This window comes from Pavona decussata, unplaced genomic scaffold (genome assembly GCF_977016875.1).
Source record: "Pavona decussata unplaced genomic scaffold, jaPavDecu1.1 SCAFFOLD_223, whole genome shotgun sequence".
In the NCBI taxonomy this organism is placed as follows: domain Eukaryota; kingdom Metazoa; phylum Cnidaria; class Anthozoa; order Scleractinia; family Agariciidae; genus Pavona; species Pavona decussata.
The window spans coordinates 1,877,403-1,899,476 of NW_028145628.1; the positions used below are offsets into that span (position 1 = coordinate 1,877,403).

General features: G+C 39.2%; 1 protein-coding gene across 1 annotated transcript in view; it reads right to left on the bottom strand.

The window, feature by feature from the left end:
• The window catches only part of LOC146459084 (uncharacterized), a 275,459-nt gene that overhangs the window by 129,885 nt on the left and 123,500 nt on the right, over positions 1-22,074 (bottom strand). The window contains exons 7-9 of the mRNA XM_085089729.1: positions 2,941-3,042; positions 2,689-2,790; positions 14-115 (exon numbers count right to left, since the gene is read on the bottom strand). Coding sequence (XP_084945855.1) covers positions 14-115; positions 2,689-2,790; positions 2,941-3,042 — 306 coding nt within the window. The remainder of the gene's footprint in view (positions 1-13; positions 116-2,688; positions 2,791-2,940; positions 3,043-22,074) is intronic.

Consider the following 22,074-nt stretch of genomic DNA (forward strand, 5'->3'; position numbering starts at 1 on the left):
TCTGTAAGCCTACCTCGATGATCAGCTGTCAATGTCTTCAAAAAAGAGTCTGGCGGCTCACTGGTGTTTCTTGTTTCACCACTTTCCACTTGTTTGTGGTCATCTCTAATTCCAACTGCAAAAAAAAATTCCATTACTTGTAATTAGTCCACTTTCAAAAGGTCCATTTACCATTGCAATTGAAAACACGGATCTTTTTCTCTCTGATGATTGTTTCACGAAAAGAATAATTGATTTAGAGGATTCGAATTAATTTAAAACCTATCACATGTGCTTCCTAATCTAATTCCCATTGGCGTCATCATAGTACATTTCTCAAAATATGCACAGCCTTGCATCCATCCAATGACGTGTGCAGGTCCGATGGGGGAGGCATGCGCGCGCTATCTTATAAAAAACAGGGTTGTAGCTAAGAAATTTGTCTGCCGGTTAGCTGAGAAATTGAGCCGGCCCAAGAACGCGCGAAGTGCCTTCTGCCGTCGGCGTAGCCGACGGAGGGGTAGGTATTGGGAGGGGGTCGCACCCTCTCATTAGGGGGGTCTGGGCGGCCTCCCCAGAAAATTTTGAAAATTTTAATTCAATTTGGTACACTCTGGTGAAATCTAGGGGCTCTTTTATGCAAAAAGAAACAACCATTAAAGAGAAGGTCAGCTGTGGTGCCGCAGTTTGAAACGTGTGGTACAGAGATTCACCCTGAATTTATTCAAAATTTTCTCTCTCGCTTTGACGTTTCCATGTTTCCTTCGTGTGGTTTTCGTTGTTTGGCGTTCCTTGAACTCTCTACCAGGTCTGTTCACTGTGCCCCTAAGGAGAATGACAGACCTGGCTTCTGAGCAGACTGTGCTTTGTTTTACTTCAGTTCGTCAATCTATGCTGTTTGCTTAATTCTCTTTTTGGTGAGCTCGCTAGAAGAATAGTTCTTTATTTAAACACGGTAAAATCCATCAGGAGTATAAAAATTAGAAATAACGTAACTCTCCTAAACAAAATTCAAAACCTAACTACAACTAATCTAATCTAACTAAAACCCGTTTTTCATGAATGCCGTGTATACTCTAACATTAAAAATGAAAATACGTGCGTAAGATTTTCAACATTTACTTAACATTAAAGTAATGAGAACGAAAGCTACATCGCTTTCCATTTGTTCCGAAAAGATAAGTGCACTAGAATATCAGAAAATTGATTCTTATAAACGCTTAGAACTGCAAACAAAAGAGCTGTCCACTCGGTCGTTCAGCTGTTCATCCAGTTTCGCGGGTACGTTCACTCGGTTTCTCGTTCGTTCGTTTACTCGGCGGACCGTTTACGTTTCTGGTTTGTTCAGTTGTTCCAAGGTTTGCCCAGTTCTACTTGCTATTCATGAGCATAAACATGTTATAAGCAATAAAATTTAACCAATTAAAAGCTGTATTAAAACATTACGAAGAAGTTCCTTCATGGGTTTTTTCACTGTCATGCAACAGAAGGGGGGGTGAATAGGGGTATGTAAATCCGCCGATCCGCTAAAATTAATGGCTGAATCCGTCGATCCACTCAAAAAATCAACCAAATCCGAATCAGCAAATTGTTTGCCGCGTTAGATAATACGCGAGATATAAAGCGACTTCAGTTGTTGGAGTTGCCTCGCGTGATATTGTGTTTTAGCGTTTGAGGATGACTATCAACGAAATATTTATGTAACCAACGTCTGCATCGAAACAAAATCTTGCAGATACGAGAAAAAAGAGCAAACTTGAACTTCCTAACAACCATAATCCAAAACCCGGGCCCCAAAACTGGATAAAACCGCGATCCGCTGTGATAATAGGATCCGCCGATCCGTTAAAATTTAGCTCTGAATCCAGAATCCGGGCTAAAATATTAACCAAATCCGCCGATTCACCCCCCTCCAACAGAGAAAGACTTCTTCTTTCTCCGATCTGACACAAATACCTGGTAACAAACTCGTTCCCAATCTTTCGCAACGCCTTAAATGCGGACAAGATGGCGACAAGATGGCGGACGCAGAAATCGGAAAGAGGACACGGTAAACAAGTTCTCAAAACAAGACTTTATTTCAATTACTTTATGGCATCGATACTCAAGGTAGTCAGGAGTTTATTCAACCTTTTCACTTAAAATATATTATTCTAAATCGAACAATTGCTTGTGGGTAACTAAAGAACTGTTCATTGCCCTTTTAACCGAGTGCTTGCCACCCAAAATTCAGCCGGCGATGAGCTCTTTCCCAGCCGGCGAATTTCGCCGGCAGCCGGCGCTTAGCGACAACCCTGAAAAAAAACTTTTTAAGGAGAGAAAACACCATAAAAAATGTATATTTATAAAAGCTTGTACAAATTTAATGAAACGTTAAGATTAAACCAATCTGAGAGAAACCACTTTCATCTTTTTTTGTACAGAACATTTTGTAATTGATTAGGAACAAAACCTGTTTCCAAGGAATCATTTATACTTTATTTTCACTATGTCATAAAAGAATAAATTGGTTCATTCTTTTAGCTGTGCGTATATCGAGTTACGGATGCACTTGGGAAGTTTGGAGAGCTCTCAAGAAGCTAGAGTTGCTCTCGGCTACACGTCCAGCAACTCTTACGCTTCTATTGTGCTCTCCAAATTCTCCAAACGCTTGCAACCATTACTCGATATATGCACGCTAGACATGAACCAATTCTTAAGTAAACCTACCTTGATGCTCTGCTGCAAAAATCGTCAAAAAAGTCTCTGACTGCTCACTGGTGTTTCCTGTTGCAATGCTTTCCACTTCTTTATGATCATCTCTAATTCCAACTGCAAAAAAAATTTCAATTACTTGCAAGTCCACTTTCAAAAGCTCCGTTTACCATCACAATAAATAAAAACACAGATAATTTTTCTCTCTGGTGATTGTTTCATGAACAGAATAATTGATCCAGAGGATTCAAATTGTTGTAAACCTACCTTGATGCTGCACTGCCAACGTCTTCAAAAGCGTCTCTGACTGCTCACTGGTGTTTTCTGTTTCACAACTTTCAACTTGTTTGTGTTCATCTCCAGTTTGAGCTGTCGAAAAAAAATTCATTACTCCTTAGTCCACTCTCAAGAGCTCTGTTGATCATCAAGATTGCAAACACACTTTTTTTTCCTCTGCTGAAATATTTTATGGCAAAAATCATTGATGCAAAGGTTTCAACTTCTGTAAGCCTACCTTGATGATCAGCTATTGATGCCTTCAAAAAAGGCTCTGACTGCTCACTTGTGTTTCCCAAATCACCACTTTCTACTTGTTTGTGTGTATCTCTCTTTCTCTTTGCACACTTGTTTCCCATCTCACAAATTTGAAATCAGTGATGACAGAGTAGAATCCTGATCTGGGCCTCAATGTTGGTAGCTGATGGTAGAAGGATACTAAGTTGTATCAACTGAGTTGACAAAAGTAATTTGGCCACCACAAAGAGATTCCAGAGCCCATGCCCTTCCTCAAAACAAATTCACTCTGACAAAGGACTAGTGTTTAAGCCATCAGCTATCAAATGTGTTTTTATGGTGACCAAATAACCATTATTAATTAGTTATGAAGTTAGTTGATAACACCAAATGTTTGTTTTCTCAATCTCCCCCACCAATGTAGCACCAAAGTTTCTTTAGAAACTACCCCCCAATCTATTGGGTGCAGATTGGTTAACTATGACCACTAGTTATTGATTCAGGAATGTTCTATGTTGGACTTGAAGTTTAAGAACTTTGACTCCATAGAAATTTGTCACAATGGGAGCTACAAATCAACTGGGAATTGAACGGCTGGGAAGAGGAAATATCCAAGTGTACTTTTGAGCATGAATTATAAATTGTTTTAAATGAGCTTGTCTTAGTTGACATACAGACTGGTTCTCATTAGACAGTAGAACATGGTTCAAAAAGGAATTAAGTTCTTGACCTAGAGCCTGTCAGTTGCGAGGCTTCTTAGGGATTGTTCTGATTTGATTTCACACGAGTTCTCTTTGTGATCTTTAATCAATCAATGATGACTGATATTTTCCCTGAGGAGCAGAAATGTTTTAAAGTTGTTCCATTGTACCATAGTATAAACAGGGCAAACAAGCTGGGGTAACTGAAATGGAACACTCTAAAATAAATTGCAGAAACTACAAAACTTCACTGCCCCAGGGATGACTTCTTCAGTTTCAACTCTAATATTGATTATCTATTCATTAAACTTGGCTGGCGAAAACTAAGTACCCAGAGATAGATGCAGAAAGCCATAACAGCATTTAAATCTTTACATGGTCTCACCTCCACCTATCTAAGGGATCAGTTTACAAACTGTACTGAGGTATAGCTATGGTGGTGCGATATTTTGGAACAGCTTAACCCACGAGTTACAGCAAGCAGAGTCCCTTGACAATTTCCTTTATAAACTTAATTTCAATACTCTTTACTCATACATGACATTCGTGTAAAGCAGTTTTTTTCCTATTTATTTAATTGTAATAAAATAGACTCTGTACGTATTAGGTATAGGATTTTGATATTTACTGACGAATTTTTACCGTTATCAATCAATCAGTCAATAACCAATACAGCTTCACGCCTATTCAAATGTGTCATATAGAAATGGGTGACTACGCTCGATTTTGTTGCCTTAAGCAGCTACTCTCGACCCAGACTATCACTCTTTTTCAAAGTGGGCCATTCGAAAATTCTTGATCTTAAACTTTCTCTTGGCAAGGTGGATGATTAATGATGACGCTCAATTTGCATACTCACTCGCAAATGCTTTTACGTCAGTTGGTATTGAAGCTATCACTATACATGCAGAGTTCCTTCAATCTCCAAGAGGAAAGTCAATCTTAAAGTCAAAGGGAGCTAATAACTCACAAGGAATTACAACCCAAAAAGCAAGGAAAATCGATTTGTTGTCATTTTCATCGCATGGCGCAGTCGACGAGTGAAAGCTGTTAAAAGCCATTTAAAGTCGCTGCTCGTCTGCCTCTAATAGCCCTTTGAATATCTTATATTAAGTGTAAGAACCTGCTTTCATTCGAAAAGGAAACTGAGATAAAACGAGACCGTAGCTTTAAGCTACATTTAAAGGTAGGAGAGGTCTAAAAATCTTCCAACCAAGCAAATATTTGTTCTGTCAGATACAATTGAAAAGTGAGTACTCACTACTGTGGTTGTTGATGTTTGATCGTTATGTCTTGGTTGTCTATAGTTTACTTCTCGGACAACCAGCCCTTACATTTTACTGAAAAATTGGTTACCTGATAAAAATTTCAGTCATCTTGGACGATCGCTACTTTTAAGCACTGCACTTATCCCTAGCGATGCATGGTATGATCACACTTACCTTTCCAGGTTATTTCTCCTCAAACGTCACTTTCAGTAATCAGTATTTCTGCAATTATGAACCAAAGGCAATCATTATAAATGGTTTAATTCACTCATGTGGGTTTACAAAAGCACAACCTTGACTAAAATGACAATTTTCTGCAATAGCATAAAACCTTTTGGTCCTTTGGGAAATCTCTTTAAAGTCTACCTGGGAGGAGAAACCATATTATCAAAACTTTTATAGTCTCAAACATAAAACAAGTAAGGAAAGTGATCAAAACTATTTTACATGCTCGGGACCCACTTTTTGGGGGTTAATAATACAGGTGCACTTCCAAGTTTTTGTTTCACCATAATTGCCCGCAGGTTTCACTCCTATGCAAAGGTAAGAAACATCGGAACAAAAATAATAAAATACCAATTTTCAATTTAATTGCAAATTTGTGTGATTGTAAACCAAGCATCTCCTGTGAACCATTCTCTAACAATAAATATGTATAGGTTATGACTGATGCTGGCAGTACCGATGGTACCCATACGGAGTTTAATTCACCAGCTCAACAGCAATCAAGCCAGTTCACAGAAAACTGAATAAAATCTTCACTACTGACAGAGTACACAAAGACTGTACTGGGCACTGCTGGAATGAACTGTTTCCTTATCTCTTCAGCTTCAAGTTCCGCTTTGTATATCATAATTTTTAAACTAGCACGAGGATTCAGTTGAAAGAAAAATGTTTGCTCACCAAAAAAGATATTCATTGTAAATACCCCACTGTAAAAACATAAAGGCTTTTTGTGGTTTCTCAAAGGATTAATATAATTAACTGTAAAGCTTAAAAAATACATCTAACATGCTCACTAGTTAATTAAGTGACTGGTTGTCAGTCATGACTCTTTGTTCAGGCTTACCTTTTCAATTCTGATGTCTTCAACAGCTGAAGGTTGTTTCCATGAGCACCAAAGTCATTTTGAAACATTTTTCAGGGTGATTTATGCTTGAAACTCCAACTAGAAAGCAAACATTGAAAGGAGCATTGAAAATATTATTTTGATGTAGGAAGAGAATGAAAGCATCCCAACTAGTAATCAGAAGGTCTTAGGTTTCACTCCTGATAGAAGCACTTGATTTTTTTTTCCAAGTATGCCTGTACATGTGTCATTTACTGATTAATACACAATTCTCATTTATTCACCAAGCTTAACATATTCCATCACATTCATTTCATTGCACATATGCCACACATTAGCATTCCAATCCTAGCAGTACGCAGGATGTGTGTCCTATAAACCTAGTTTAATGGCCTTAGCTCGCTCAGTGGTAGAGCATCCGAACTTGTAATGGGCTGGTCTTAGGTTCGACTCCTGATAGGAGCAGTCAGATTTTTTTTTCTCCGAGTATGCCTGTGTCATAAATACTGATTAATACATGATTCTCAGATCAGTGTAGTTTACAATCATCGAACCAGCACAAGACTTAAGGCTTATACTTAGACTCAATGATCTAATCGTATTTCAGATACTCTCTTTTATTTATCAGTGGTCACACAAACTGTTGCCGCCCTGTTTCAGTGAATATTTTAAATTTACGTTTCCTGTTCATTCCCATTCAACGAGGCAATTATGTAACAGAAATCTTTATGTAGCCTCGGTTAATACCACCCAAAATGGCTTATGCTCCCTAAAATTCACTGGTCCTCGCCTTTGGAATTCCTTGCCTACATGTATAACCAATACAAGTTCTCTTAGAATATTTTGTAAAACCCCTAAGACCTCTATACTTAATTATTATTTTAATTAATTACCTGCTTTGCCGCATGAAGAAATACCTTTTTATAAAAAAAAAATGTATTCTTAATTTTATCTGTAATTGTATCTTGTTTCTGGGGTCGTCCACTAGATTAGCCCTGCTCTTTGGATGATCCCAACTCGCTCTCTATTTTGTTGTTATAATTTTACTTTCCTTAGTTGAACTCTGTTTTAGTTGCCTATGTAAATTCAATCTATGTCATATAAAACTGAGCTGAGCGAAATAAATCATCTTGTCTTGTCTTGTCTTACACGCACTGAAAATCACCCGAAGTGAGCTCAGGTGGCTTACCGTTGTTCTTAAAATAAGCACAAAATAATTGCGTCCAAAGAAGCGACTACGCAGAACTGCCTACCCCCAAAACATGCAGATCTGAGACTGATTTTGAAAAAAAGCCCAGAAAAACCTGGAGATTGGGATCTCAAACCTGGAGATTTCCAAAATATGCGTTAAATGGAATGAAAATTGTATATATTTTTTGTTGTTTCAGGTATTACTTAAGCTTACCTTATTTGTGCTCCCTTTTCTTCGAAGTAGAAGGCTGAGGTCCTGAAGTCTTCGAGTCAGTTTCTGTTTACCTCTTTACCTCTCAGCGCGAGCGGTATTTATTGAAAACAAAGCACTCGAAAGCGAAAACGAAGCACCCTAGGTCGAAAACGAGGCACTCTAGGTCGAAACTGAAGCACCCTAAAATTCGAAAACGAAACACTCTTGCATGGTCGTAAACAAAGCACCCTAAAACTCGAAAACGAAACACTCGTGGTCGAAAACAAAGCACTCAGGTCGAAAACGAAACACTCAGTTTTTAAGGCCGACTTAGGGCTGTGTTTTGTTTTATTCAGGGTCGAAATTTAGTCACGAATCAAGCGCAATAACGGATAGAATGCTGCGCAAAACTATTCAACTGCGAGTTGTTGAAAATGAATTTCCGCATCACTGACTGAATTAAAAGTAAACACTTCAAAGTGGCATTTCCTGTTTTCCACGTGAATAAAGCATGTCAAGCTTTACCTTTTGTTGATATTTTTCTTCTGTAAAAGTATATTTTAGTTCTTTAAGAACAATCTATCTATCTAATCGGCTCATCTAATCAACATAAATTTGGTTTTTCGCCTATGTTGAAGTGATTCAGACAGTTCAGAGTGATCCTAATTGATTAAAAATAGGGTGCTTTGTTTTCGACCTAGATTCCTTCGTTTTCGAGCTAAGTGTTTCGTTTTGGGCTTTGGGTGCTTCGTGCTTCGGTCTTTGTTTTCGAGTGCTTCGTTTTCGATACCACCAAAGGCGAGCCGCCATTTTGAGTTCACTGTTCACATATGTTTCATGGGTATGAGGTCGGAATTGTACCCAGCTTTCCCTCAAACATTCGGCATATTCACCTAGTCTCCTTCGAAGGAGACTATGATTCACCGTAAACTTGAGGGGTACAGAATGGTCCTATCGAAAATCATGTGTCTCGGAAAATAACCGCCCAGTCTCGAAATCTCGGGACTCTAAACAAGAGTCTCGGAATCTCGGGCTCGCTACACGTTGAACTGTCTCGAAGTCTCGGATTTTTGTAATTTGGGTCTCACTGCTACTTAGCTAACAGACACAAGCTAAAACAAACACCATTGAACTTACATTTTCGCTTTCGCCGCTTTCGGAAAACTTTCCCAGTCTTTTCTTCCTTCTCCGACCCTTCTCCCATGTCAAAAACTCACAGTGCGTTATATTTAAAAAAAAACCAAGCGATCTCACAAACAGTAAACTATAAAAGCTGCATTTCAACCAACGAAGTTATTTCTAACCGAGCTCGATCAGTTTCCTGGCGTGAAGTTCTGTTACGCCACGTGAAGCTTATGTTGAATTATTATGTTAAATTATTAATTTATTATATTTGTGTTCCTGGCTAATAAAGCTAATAAGTAACAACAGGCGAGTTACATAGCTTTATATATTTATAACGTGACCCGAAGCAATTTTTCGTACGTTAGCTGGCTTCCGTTGTGGCTTCCGTTGGAGTTTTTTGTCGTGTTACGTACCATAAACTCGAAATATTTTCAACACTTCGATCTGCTAAGAGGATTTTTTGAGTCTCGGGCTCGGATTTATTACAGGTAAAGTCTCGGGCTCGGATCGATATTAGGGTTTGGGTCTCGCAGTCTCGCAAAGTATCGGATTGACCATTCTATACCCCTAGCTTGAGATTTGGAGGCCAAATCGTGAGACCGTGAGTTGATACCATATGCCGCAAGTCACACAGTCAAACCGTGAGAGTTGGCAGGACTGGATACCTTCAAGAGTCGATTTTTTGCCCAAAAAAATTTTAAGGCCAAATTAAACATTACTAGTCTCGCTTCATTTTCCTTCAAACACTCTTGGTCGCAAACAAAGCACCCTAAAACTCGAAAACGAAACACTCGTGGTCGAAAACAAAGCACATAGGTCGAAAACGAAACACTCAGTTTTTAAGGCCGACTTAGGGTTTTGTTTTCTTTTATTCAGGGTCGAAATCTAGTCACGAATCAAGCGCGATAACGGATAGAGTGCTGCGCAAAACTATTCAAGTGCGAGTTGTCGTGAAAATGAATTTCCGCAGCACTAACTGAATTAAAACTAAACCCTTCGTCATAGACCGTTTATTAAAATACACTTCGCAGTTTGAAGACTGAATTGCGTGTACAAATAATTAAATTGCACGAAACTGAAAACATAATATATACAAATAAGTAAAAAACATAGAAAAAATTTCCTTACTACTACAAATGACTAATTGAAAACGCCACACCTGTTTTCCACGTGAATAAAGCATGTCAAGCTTTACCTTTTGTTGATATTTTTCTTCTGTTAAAGCCTTTCAGTTCTTTAACAACAATCTATCCATCTAATCAACATAAATGTGGTTTTTCGCCTCTGTTCACTCCGTTGAAGTGATTGTAATTGATTGAAGAATGGGCCCTTCGTTTTCGACCTAGACTGCTTCGTTTTCGACCTTGGGTGCTTCGTTTTCGAGTTTTGGGGTGCTTCGTTCTTCGGTCTTGGTTTTCGAGTGGAAAGCAGCGCGAATGTGCCCTTTTAGGTCACACTGATCATGTGAAAGTTGCTCAGTAATCAAGATCTAAATATCTACTAGATATTTGTGCAATTTTTTAATGATTTTGAAAGCCCTTTTGGAAGACAACGACGATCACATTTAAGACTTTTAGGCAAAAACCCTGGCGGCCTATACTAGTCCAACATTCGAACATGGTTGCACAAACAGATTGGCATGCCTTCACTTCCTGAGATGTTGAACACTGTAATGTGCGAAAGAAATTCTACAAATCTTTTGTTTTCCAAACCATTGCGGAGCTAATTCGATTTTAATAAAACTGCTTCAGTTTCAACCGTCAGGGTGAACAATTCCCCAGTATTCACAGAACATTATTAACAAAATCAAATTAAAGTCATCGTGGCATAGACTTGATTATAAGCATTCATTAGAATTCCTCAGAAATATTTGAAATAATCCATCTAAGAAGTTATGGGGTTAAAATGGAAGGAGAAAATACAAATCAAACTTACAAATTTCACTCATTGTTTTCAGTATCGTTCATTAGTTTCACTCTCTCTGTCATTTTCTAGACGAGATTCCTATCAGTTTTGATAGCCTACAAGGGAAACGCTGCAAACATAAAAGAAATCACGCAAATAAAAAAAGAAAACAGGCAAATAGGAAAGAAACCACGCAAATAAAAAAGAAAACACGCAAATAAAAATGAAACCACGCAAATAAAAATGAAACCACGCAGATAGAAAAGAAACCACGCAAATAAAAAAGAAACCACGCAAATAAAAATGAAACCACGCCAATGAAAAAAGAACAATGCAAGTAAAGACGAAACATGCAGAAAAAAAGAAACCACAAAAATTGAAAAGAAACCAGGCAAACAAAAAAGAAATCATGCAAATAAAAATGAAACCACGCAAACAAAAAAAGAACCATGCAAGTAAAGACATGCAGACAAAAAGAAACCACAAAAATTGAAAAGAAACAACGCAAATAAAAAAGAAATCATGTAAATAATTGTAAAGGAACCCACCAACAGTCATTCTAGTTCCCAGAGCCCTAGCGGATTTTTTTGGTAGGCCATCGTACGACGAGTCTAGAGTTCCGCTTTGTACAAATATATCCGATAATTCTCGAAACGAGCCTGCGGATTAGGTTGAAAGAAATTGATTTGTTCACTAAAACAATGCTCACTGAAAATAACAGAACTGCAGAGAGCAAAAAGGGTTTTTTGTTTTATTATAGGAATTTATAATTTAACATGGATATAATTTCATATATCGCCTGAGTTATAAGTAGCAGCAAGAGAGGCCCTCTCTTGGTAGCAGTAAGGAAGGTCTCCTCAATAAGCCTACAAAGGCTTCTGCTACACTTCCTTCTCAATACTGTCACTGCAGTGATGAATGAAATATTGAAAAAGTTGTTGATCTTGGGCTAACAAATAAATAAATAAATATTGCGGTTTCTCAAAGTGATAACAATTTTTATGTAACATGATCACTAGTTCATTAAGTGACTAGTTTTCTTACGTTTGGGGGTTAGTCATCAGTCTCACGTTTGGGCGTTAGTTTTCTTACGTTTCGGTGTTAGGGATTCTTACGTTTAGCGGTTAGTTTTCTTACGTTTGCGGGTTAGTCATTCTTACGTTTGGGGGTTAGTTTTCTTAAGTTTGGAGGTTAGTCATTCTTACGTTTGGGGGTTAGTTTTCTTACGTTTCAGGGTTAATGATTCTTACGTTTAGGGGTTAGTTTTCTTACGTTTGGGGGTTAGGTATTCTTACGTTTAGGGGTTAGTTTTCTTACGTTTGGGGTAAGGGATTCTTACCTTTGGAGGTTAGTTTTCTTACGTTTCCGGGTTAGTCATTCTTAAGTTTTGGGGTTAGTTTTCTTACGTTTCAGGGTTAGTCATTCTTATGTTTGGCGGTTAGTCATTCTTACGTTTGGGAGTTAGTTTTCTTAGGTTTGAGGGTTAGTCATCCTTACGTTTGGGGGTAAGTGTTCCTTCGTTTACGGGTTAGGGATTCTTACGTTTAGCGGTTACTTTTCTTACCTTTGCGGGTTAGTCATTCTTACGTTTGGGAATTAGTTTTCTTACCTTTGGGGGTAAGTCATTCTTACGTTTGGGGCTTAGTTTTCTTGCGTTTCGGGGTTCGGGTATCTTACGTTTGGGGTTAGTTTTCTTCCGCTTGGGGTTAAAGGATTCTTACGATTAAGGGTTAGTTTTCTTACGTTTGGAGGTTAGTCATTCTTACGTTTGGGGGTTAGTTTTCTTAGGTTTGGGGGTTAGGGATTATTACGTTTGGGTGTTAGTTTTCTTACCTTTGAAGGTTAAGGATTCTTTCGTTTAAGGGTTAGTTTTCTTCGTTTGGGGGTAAGTTTTCTTACGTTTGCGGGTTAGTTATTATTACGTTTGGGAATTAGTTTTCTTATGTTTCGGGGTTAGTCATTCTTACGTTTGGGGTTAGTTTTCTTACGTTTGGAGGTTAGTCATTCTTACATTTGGGGTTAGTTTTCTTACGTTTCGGGGTTAATGATTCTTACGTTTAGGGGTAGTTTTTTTAAGTTTGGGGTCTAGGTATTCTTACGTTTTGGGGTCAGTTTTCTTACGTTTGGGGGTTAGGGATTCTTACGTTTGGAGGTTAGTTTTCTTACGTTTGGGGGAAAGTCATTCTTAATCTTGGGGGTAAGTTTTCTTACGTTTTAGGGTTAGGGATTCTTACGTTTAGGGGTTACGGATTCTTACGTTTGGGGGTTAGTTTTGTTACGTTTGGGGGTTAGCGACTCTTACGCTTGGGGGTTAGGGATTCTTACGTTTGGGGGTTAGTTTTCTTATGTTTGGGTGTTAAGGATTCTTACGTTTAGCGGTTAGTTTTCTTACGTTTGCGGGTTAGTCATTCTTACGTTTGGGATTTAGTTTTCTTACCTTTGGGGGTAAGTCATTCTTACGTTTAGGGGTTAGGGATTCTTACGTTTGGGGGTTAGGGATTCTTACGCTTGGGGGTTAGTTTTCTTACGTTTGGGCGTTAGGGATTCTAAAGTTTGATGGTTAGTTTTCTTACGTATGGAGGTTAGCTTTCTTACGTTTGGGGGTTAGAGATTCTTTCTTTGGGGGGTAGTTTTCTTACCTTTGTGGGTTAGGGATTCTTATGTTTGGGGGTTAGTCATTCTTACGCTTAAGGGTTAGTTATTCTTACGTTTAGGGGTTAGTCATTCTTAGGTTTTCGGGTTAGGGATTCTTACGTTTAGGGGTTGGGCGTTCTTACGTTTAAAGGTTAGTTTTAATACGTTTAGGGGTTAGCGATCTTACGCTTGGGGGTTAGGGATTCTTACGTTTGGGGGTTAGTTTTCTTACGTTTGGGTGTTAGGGATTCTTACGTTTGTTTGGTTTTTTTTTACGTTTGGAGGTTAGCATTCTTTCGTTTGGAGATTAAAGATTCTTTCTTTGGGGGTGAGTTTTCTTACGTTTGGGTGTTAGGGATTCTGACGTTTGCTGGTTAGTTTTCTTACGTTTGGGGGTTAGTTTTTTTACCTTTGGGGGTTAAGGATTCTTAAATTTGGGGATAAATTTCGTACGTTTGGGGCTTAGGGATTGTCTCGATTGGGGGTTAGTTTTCATACGTTTGGGGGTTAAGGTATCTTACGTTTGGGGTTAGTTTCTTACGCTTTGCGGTTAAGGATTTTTACGATTGGGGGTTAGTTTTCTTCCGTTTGGGGGTTAGTCGTTCTAACGTTTGCGTGTAAGTTTTGTTACGTTTGGGGGTTAGTCAGTTTAACGTTTTGGGGTTAGATTTCTTACGTTTGGGGGTTAGTTAGTCTTACGTTTGTGGGTTAGTCAGTCTAACGTTTGGGGGTTAGTCAGTCCTACGTTTGGAGGTAAATTTTCTTACGTTTGGGGGTTAGTCAGTCTTACGTTTGGGGTTAGTTTTTTTACCTTTAGGGGTTAGTCAGTCTTGTTTTTGGGGGTTAGTTTTCTTACATTAAGGGGTTAGTTTTCTTACGTTTTGGGGTTAGGCATTTTTACGTTTGGGGGTTAGTTTTCTTCCTTTTGGGAGTTAGTCATTTTTACGTTTGGGGGTTAGTTTTCTTACGTTTGGGGGTTAGTCGTTCCAACGTTTGCGTGTAAGTTTTGTTACGTTTGGGGGTTAGTCAGTTTAACGTTTTGGGGTTAGATTTCTTACGTTTGGGGGTTAGTTAGTCTTACGTTTGTGGGTTAGTCAGTCTAACGTTTGGGGGTTAGTCAGTCCTACGTTTGGAGGTAAATTTTCTTACGTTTGGGGGTTAGTCAGTCTTACGTTTGGGGTTAGTTTTCTTACCTTTAGGGGTTAGTCAGTCTTGTTTTTGGGGGTTAGTTTTCTTACATTTAGGGGTTAGTTTTCTTACGTTTTGGGGTTAGGCATTTTTACGTTTGGGGGTTAGTTTTCTTCCTTTTGGGAGTTAGTCATTTTTACGTTTGGGGGTTAGTTTTCTTACGTTTGGAGGTAAATCATTCTTACGTTGGGGATTGGTTTTCTTACGTTTCGGGGTTAGTCATTGTGACGTTTTTGGGTTAGTTTTCTTACGTTCTGGGGTTAGCGATTCTTACGTTTCGTGGTTAGTTTTCTTATTTTTGGAGGTTAGCATTCTTACGTTTGGAGGTTAGAAATTTTTTCTTTGGGGGTTAGTTTTCTTACGTTTGTGTGTTAGAGATTCTTACGTTTGCTGGTTAGTTATCTTACGTTTGGTAGTTACTTTTTTTACCTTTGGGGGTTAGGGATTCTTACATTTGGGGGTTAAATTTCGTACAGTTAGGGCTTAAGGATTCTTTCGTTTGGGGGTTAGGTTTCTTACGTTTAAGGGTTAGGGTGTCTTACCTTTCGAGTTAGTTTTCTTACGCTTGGCGGCTAGGGATTCTTACGATTGGGGGTTAGTTTTTTTACGTTTGGGGGCTAGTCATTCTTAAGTTTTGGGGTTAATTTTCTTACGTTTGTGGGTTAAGGATTCTTACGTTTGGGGGTTCGAGATTCTTACGTTTGGGAGTTAGGGATTCCTACAGTTGGGGGTTATGGATTCTTACGTTTGGGGGTTGCTTTTCTTACGTTTTGGGGTTAGGGATTTTTAGGTTTGTGGGTTTATTTTCTTACGTTTGTTGGTTAGCGATTTTTACGTTTGGGAGTTAGTTTTCTTACGTTTGGGGGTTAGGAGGTCTTACGTTTGTGGGTTAAGGATTCTTACGTTTGGGGGTTAGGGATTCTTACGTTTGGGAGTTAGGGATTCCTACAGTTGGGGGTTATGGATTCTTACGTTTGGGGCTATGGATTCTTACGTTTAGGGGTTAGGGATTCTTATGTTAAGGGATTTGTTTTCTTACGTTTTGGGGTTCGTGTTTTTACGCTTGGGATCAGGGATTCTTACGTTTGGGGTTAGGGATTCTTACGTATCGGAGTTAGTTCTTTTACGTTTGGAGGTTAGGGATTGTTCCGTTCAGGGTTAGTTTTCTTACGTTCGGGGTTTAGGAATTCTTACGTTTCGAGTAAGTTTTCTCACGTTTAAGGGTTAGGGATTCTTACGTTAAAGGGTTAGTTTTCTTACGTTTTGGGGTTAGGGCTTCTTATGTTTGTGGGTTAGTTTTGTTACGTTTTGAGGTTCGTTTTCGTACGATTCGGGGTTAGGGATTCTTACGTTTGGGGTTAGTTTTCTTACGTTTAAGGCTTAGTTTTCTTACGTCTATGGGTTTGGGATTCTTACATTTGAGGATTAGTTTTCTTTCGTTTGGGGGTTAAGGATTTTTTACGTTTGGAAGTTAGTTTTCTTACGTTTGGACGTTAGGGATTGTTACGTTCGGGGGTTGCTTCTCTTACGTTTTGGGGTTAGGGATTTTTAGGTTTGTGGGTTTATTTTCTTACGTTTGGTGGTTAGCGATTCTTACGTTTGGGAGTTAGTTTTCTTACGTTTGGGGGTTAGGGATTCTTACCTTAGGGGATTCGTTTTCTTACGATTTTGTGTTCGTTTTCTTACGTTTGGGGGTTTAGGATTCCTACGTTTTGGGGTTAGATATTTTACATTTGGGAGTTAGTTTTCTTACATTTGGGCGTTAGGGATTCTTACGTTTGGTGGTTAGTGTTCTTATGTTTGGGGGTTAGGGATTCTTACGTTTGGGGGTTAGTTTTCTTACGTTAAGTGGTTAGCGATTCTTACGTTTAGGGGTTACAGATTCTTACGTTTGAGGGCTCGGGATTCTTGTGTTTGGTGGTTAGGGATTGTTACGTTTGGGGGTTAGTTTTCTTACGTTTAGTGGTTAGCGATTCTTACGTTTTTGGGTTACAAATTCTTACGTTTGAGGGTTCGGGATTCTTGCGTTTGGTAGTTGGGGATTCTTACGTTTGGGGGTTAGTTTTCTTACGTTTGGAGGTTAAGAAATGATTCGTTTGCGGATTAGCTTTGTTACGTTTGGGGGTTAAGGATTCTTACGTTTGTGGGTTTCTTTTCTTATGTTTGGGGTTTAGGGATTTTTTACGTTTGGGAGTTAGTCTTTTTACGTTTCGAGTTTAGGGAATCTTACGTTTGGGGGTTAGTTTTCTTACGTTTTGTGGTTAGCAATTCTTACCTTTGGGGGTTACGGATTCTTACGTTTGAGGGTTCAGGATTGTTGCGTTTGAAAGGTTAGGGATTCTTACGCTTAGGGGTTAGTCAATCTTACGATCGGGGGTTTGTTTTCTTACGGTTGGGGGTTAATCATTCTTACGTTTGGGCGTTCGTTTTCTTACTTTTGGGGTATAGGGATTCTTACGTTTTGGGGTTAGTCTTCTTACGTTTGGGGTTTAGGGATTCTTACGATTGGGGGTTAGTTGTCTTACGTTTGGGGGTTAGGGATTCTTACCTTAGGGGATTCGTTTTCTTACGATTTTGCGTTAAGGACTCTTACGATTTTGTGTTCGTTTTCTCACGTTTGGGGGTTTAGGATTCCTACGTTTTGGGGTTAGGTATTTTACATTTGGGAGTTAGTTTTCTTACATTTGGGCGTTAGGGATTCTTACGTTTGGTGGTTAGTGTTCTTATGTTTGGGGGTTAGGGATTCTTACGTTTGGGGGTTAGTTTTCTTACGTTAAGTGGTTAGCGATTCTTACGTTTAGGGGTTACAGATTCTTACGTTTGAGGGCTCGGGATTCTTGTGTTTGGTGGTTAGGGATTGTTACGTTTGGGGGTTAGTTTTCTTACGTTTAGGGGTTAGGGATTCTTATGTTTAGGGGTTAGGGATTCTTACGTTAGGGGATTCGTTTTCTGACGTTTTGCCGTTTAGGATTCTTACGATTTCGTGTTCGTTTTCTTATGTTTGAGGGTTAGGGATTCCTGTGTTTGTGGGATAGTTTTCTTACATTTGGGGGTTAGGGATTCTTACGTTTGGTGGTTAGTGTTCTTGCGTTTGGGGGTTAGGGATTCTAACGTTTGGGGGTTAGTTTTCTTACGTTTAGTGGTTAGCGATTCTTACGTTTTTGGGTTACAAATTCTTACGTTTGAGGGTTCGGGATTCTTGCGTTTGGTAGTTGGGGATTCTTACGTTTGGGGGTTAGTTTTCTTACGTTTGGAGGTTAAGAAATGATTCGTTTGCGGATTAGCTTTGTTACGTTTGGGGGTTAAGGATTCTTACGTTTGTGGGTTTCTTTTCTTATGTTTGGGGTTTAGGGATTTTTTACGTTTGGGAGTTAGTCTTTTTACGTTTCGAGTTTAGGGAATCTTACGTTTGGGGGTTAGTTTTCTTACGTTTTGTGGGTAGCAATTCTTACCTTTGGGGGTTACGGATTCTTACGTTTGAGGGTTCAGGATTGTTGCGTTTGAAAGGTTAGGGATTCTTACGCTTAGGGGTTAGTCAATCTTACGATCGGGGGTTTGTTTTCTTACGGTTGGGGGTTAATCATTCTTACGTTTGGGCGTTCGTTTTCTTACTTTTGGGGTATAGGGATTCTTACGTTTTGGGGTTAGTTTTCTTACGTTTGGGGTTTAGGGATTCTTACGATTGGGGGTTAGTTGTCTTACGTTTGGGGTTTAGGGATTCTTACGTTTGACGGTCAGGTCTCTTACATTTGGGGGTTGAGGATTCTTACGTTTTGGGGTTAGTTGTCTTACGTATGGGGTTTAGGGATTCCCACTTTTGGGGGTTAGGTCTCTTACGTTTGGGGGTTAAGGATTCTTCCTTTGGGCGTTAGTTTTCTTACATTTGGGGGTTAGTTTTCGTACGTTTGGGTGTTAAGGATTGTTGCGTTTGTGGGTTAGTTTTGATGCGTTTTGGGGTTAGGGATTCTTACCTTTGGGGGTAAGTTTTCTTGCCTTTGGGGGTTGGGGATTCTTACGTTTTGGGGTTAGTTTTCTTGCGTTTGGGGTTAGGGATTCTTACGTTTTGGGGTTAGTTTTCTTCCGTTTGGAGGTTCGAGATTCTTACGTTAAGGGGTTGGGAATTGTTATCTTTGGGGGTTAGTTTTTTTACGTTTGGGGTTTAGGGATTCTTAAGTTTTGGGGTTAGTTTTCTTGCGTTTGGGGGTTAGTTTTTTTACGTTTGGGGTTTAGGGATTCTTAAGTTTTGGGGTTAGTTTTCTAACGTTTGGTTGTTAGCGATTCTTATATTTGGGGGTTAGTTTTCTTACGTTTGGAGGTTAGGAATTCTTACGTTTGGGGGTTAGTTTTCTTACGTTTTGGGGTTAGGAATTTTTACGTTTTTGGATTAAGAATTCTTACGTTAGGGGGTTCGTTTTCCTACGTTTGGGGGTTAGGGTTTTTTGCGATTGGGTTTTCGTTTTCTTACATTTGGGGGTTAGTTTTCTTAACTTTTCGGGTTAGGGATTCTTACGTTGGGAGGGTTAGGAGGCTCAATTTGGAGGGTTAGGGATTCTTACATTTTGGGGTTACTTTTCTTTTGTTTGGGGCTTAGAGATTCTTACGTTTTGGGGTTAGTTTTTTTTACGTTTAGGGATTAGTTTTCTTACGGTCGGGGATAAGGGATTCTTACGTTTGGGGGTTAGGGATTCTTACGTTTTAGGGTTACTTTTCTTACGTTTGGGGGTTAGGGATTCTGACGTTTTTTGGTTAGTTTTCTTCGGTTTGGAGGTTCGAGATTCTTACGTTAAGGTGTTAGGAATTCTTATGTTTGGGGGTTAGTGTTCTTGCGTTTGGGGGTTAGTTTTCATACGCTTAGGGGTTAGAGATTCTAACGTTTGGGGGTTACTTTTTTTACGTTTGGAGTTTATTGATTCTTACGTTTGCGAGTTGGTTTTCTAACGTTTGGTGGTTAGGGATTCTTACGTTTTGAGGTTAAGGATTTTACGTTTGGGGGTTAGTTTTCTTACTTTTGGGCTTTGGGGTTCTTACGTTGGGGGTTTAGTTATCTAACGTTTAGGGGTTGAGGATTCTTTCGTTTGGGGGTTAGTTTTCTTACATTTAGGGGTTAGGGATTCTTACGTTTGGGGGTTATGGATTCTTACGTTTGGGGGTCAGGGATTCTTTACTTTTCTTGCGTTTAGGGTTTAGGGATTCTTATGTTTGTGGGATAGTTTTCTTACGTTTTGGGGTTAGGGCTTCTTATGTTTGTGGGTTAGTTTTGTTACGTTTTGAGGTTCGTTTTCTTACGATTGGGGGTTAGGGATTCTTACGTTTGGGGTTAGGTTTCTAACGTTTAAGGCTTAGTTTTCTTACGTCTAGTGATTAGGGATTCTTACATTTGGAGATTAGTTTTTTTTACTTTGGGGGTTAGGGATTGTTTACGTTTGGGAATTAGTTTTCTTACGTTTGAAGGTTAGGGATTGTTACGTTTGGGGGTTACTTTTCTTACGTTTCGAGGTTAGGGAATCTAACATTTGGGGGTTAGTTTTCTTACGTTTGGGGGTTAGGGATTCTTACGTTAGGAGATTCGTTTTCTTACGTTTTGGCGTTAACGATTCTTACGATTTTGTGTTCGTTTTCTTACGTTTGGGGGTTAAGGATTTCTACGTTTGTGGGTCAGTTTTCTTACATTTGGGGGTTAGGGATTCTTACGTTTGGGGGTTAGGGTTTCTTACGTTTGAAGGCTCAAGATTCTTTCGTTTGGGGTTTAGGGATTTTTACGTTTGGGGTTAGTTTTCTTACGTTTCGGGGTTAGGGATTCTTACGTTAGGGGATTATTTTTTTTACTTTGGGGGTTAGGGATTTTTTACGTTTGGGAGTTAGTTTTCTTACGTTTGAAGGTTAGGGATTGTTACGTTTGGGGGTTACTTTTCTTACGTTTCGAGGTTAGGGAATCTTACGTTTGAGGGTTAGGGATTCTTACGTTTGGGGTTAGTTTTCTTACGTTTGGGGGTTAGGGATTCTTACGTTAGGGGATTAGTTTTCGTACCTTTAGTGGTTAGCGATTCTTACGTTCGAGGGTTACAGATTTTTACGTTTGAGGGTTCCGGATTTTTTGCGTTTGGTAGTTAGGGATTCTTACGTTTGGGGGTTAGTTTTCTTACGTTTGGAGGTTAAGAAATGTTACGATTGGGGATTAGTTTTGTTACGTTCGGGGGTTAAGGATTCTTACGTTTGTGGGTTCTTTTTCTTATGTTTGGGGATTAGGGATTTTTTCCGTTTGGGAGTTAGTTTTTTTACGTTTCGAGTTTAGGGAATCTTACGTTTTGGTGTTTAGGATTCTTACGATTTTCTGTTCGTTTTCGTACGTTTGTAGGTTAGGGATTCCAACGTTTGTGGGTTAGTTTTCTTACATTTGGGGGTTAGGGATTGTTACGTTTGTTGGTTAGTGTTCTTACGTTTGGGGGTGAGGGATTCTTACGTTTGGGGATTAGTTTTCGTACCTTTAGTTGTTAGCGATTCTTACGTTCGAGGGTTACAGATTTTTACGTTTGAGGGTTCCGGATTTTTTGCGTTTGGTAGTTAGGGATTCTTACGTTTGGGGGTTAGTTTTCTTACGTTTGGAGGTTAAGAAATGTTACGATTGGGGATTAGTTTTGTTACGTTCGGGGGTTAAGGATTCTTACGTTTGTGGGTTCTTTTTCTTATGTTTGGGGATTAGGGATTTTTTCCGTTTGGGAGTTAGTTTTTTTACGTTTCGAGTTTAGGGAATCTTACGTTTGGGGGTTTGGGATTCTTACGTTTCGGGTTCCTTTTTCTTACGTTTGGGGGTTAGGGATTACTACGTTTGTGGGTTAGTTTTCTTACATTTGGGGATTAGGGATTGTTACGTTTGGGGGTTAGTGTTTTTTCGTTTGGGGGTTAAGGATTCTTACGTTTGGGGGTTAGTTTTCTTACGTTTGGTGGTTAGCGATTCTTACATTTGGGGGTTACGGGATCTTACGTTTGAGGGTTCGGGATTTTTGCGTTTGGTGGTTAGGGATTCTTACGTTTGAGGGTTAGTTTTCTTATGTTTCGAGGTTAAGAAATGTTACCATTGGGGATAAGTTTTGTTACGTTTGGGGGTTAAGGATTCTTACGTTTGTGAGTTAGTTTTCTTAAATTTGGAAGTTAGGGATTTTTACGTTTGTGGGTTAGTTTTCTTACATTTGGGGTTAGGGATTCTTACGTTTGGTGGTTAGTGTTCTTTCGTTTGGGGGTTAGTTTTCTTACGTTTGGTGGTTAGCGATTTTTACGTTTGGGGGTTACGGATTCTTACGTTTGAGTGTTTGGGATTCTTACGTTTGGGGTTACGGATTCTTACGTTTTGGGGGTTAGGGATTTTTACGTTTGGGGGTTAGTTTTCTTACGTTTGGGGATTAGTTTTCTTACGCTGAAGGATTAGCGATTTTTTCTTTCGGAGGTTAGTTTTCTTACGTTTTAGGGTTAGGGATTTCTGTGTTTGTGGGTTAGTTTCTTTACATTTGGGGGTTAGGGCTTCTTACGTTTGGTGGTTAGTCATTCTTACGTTTGGGCGTTCGTTTTCTTACTTTTAGGGGATAGAGATTCTTACGTTTGGTGGTTACGGATTCTTAC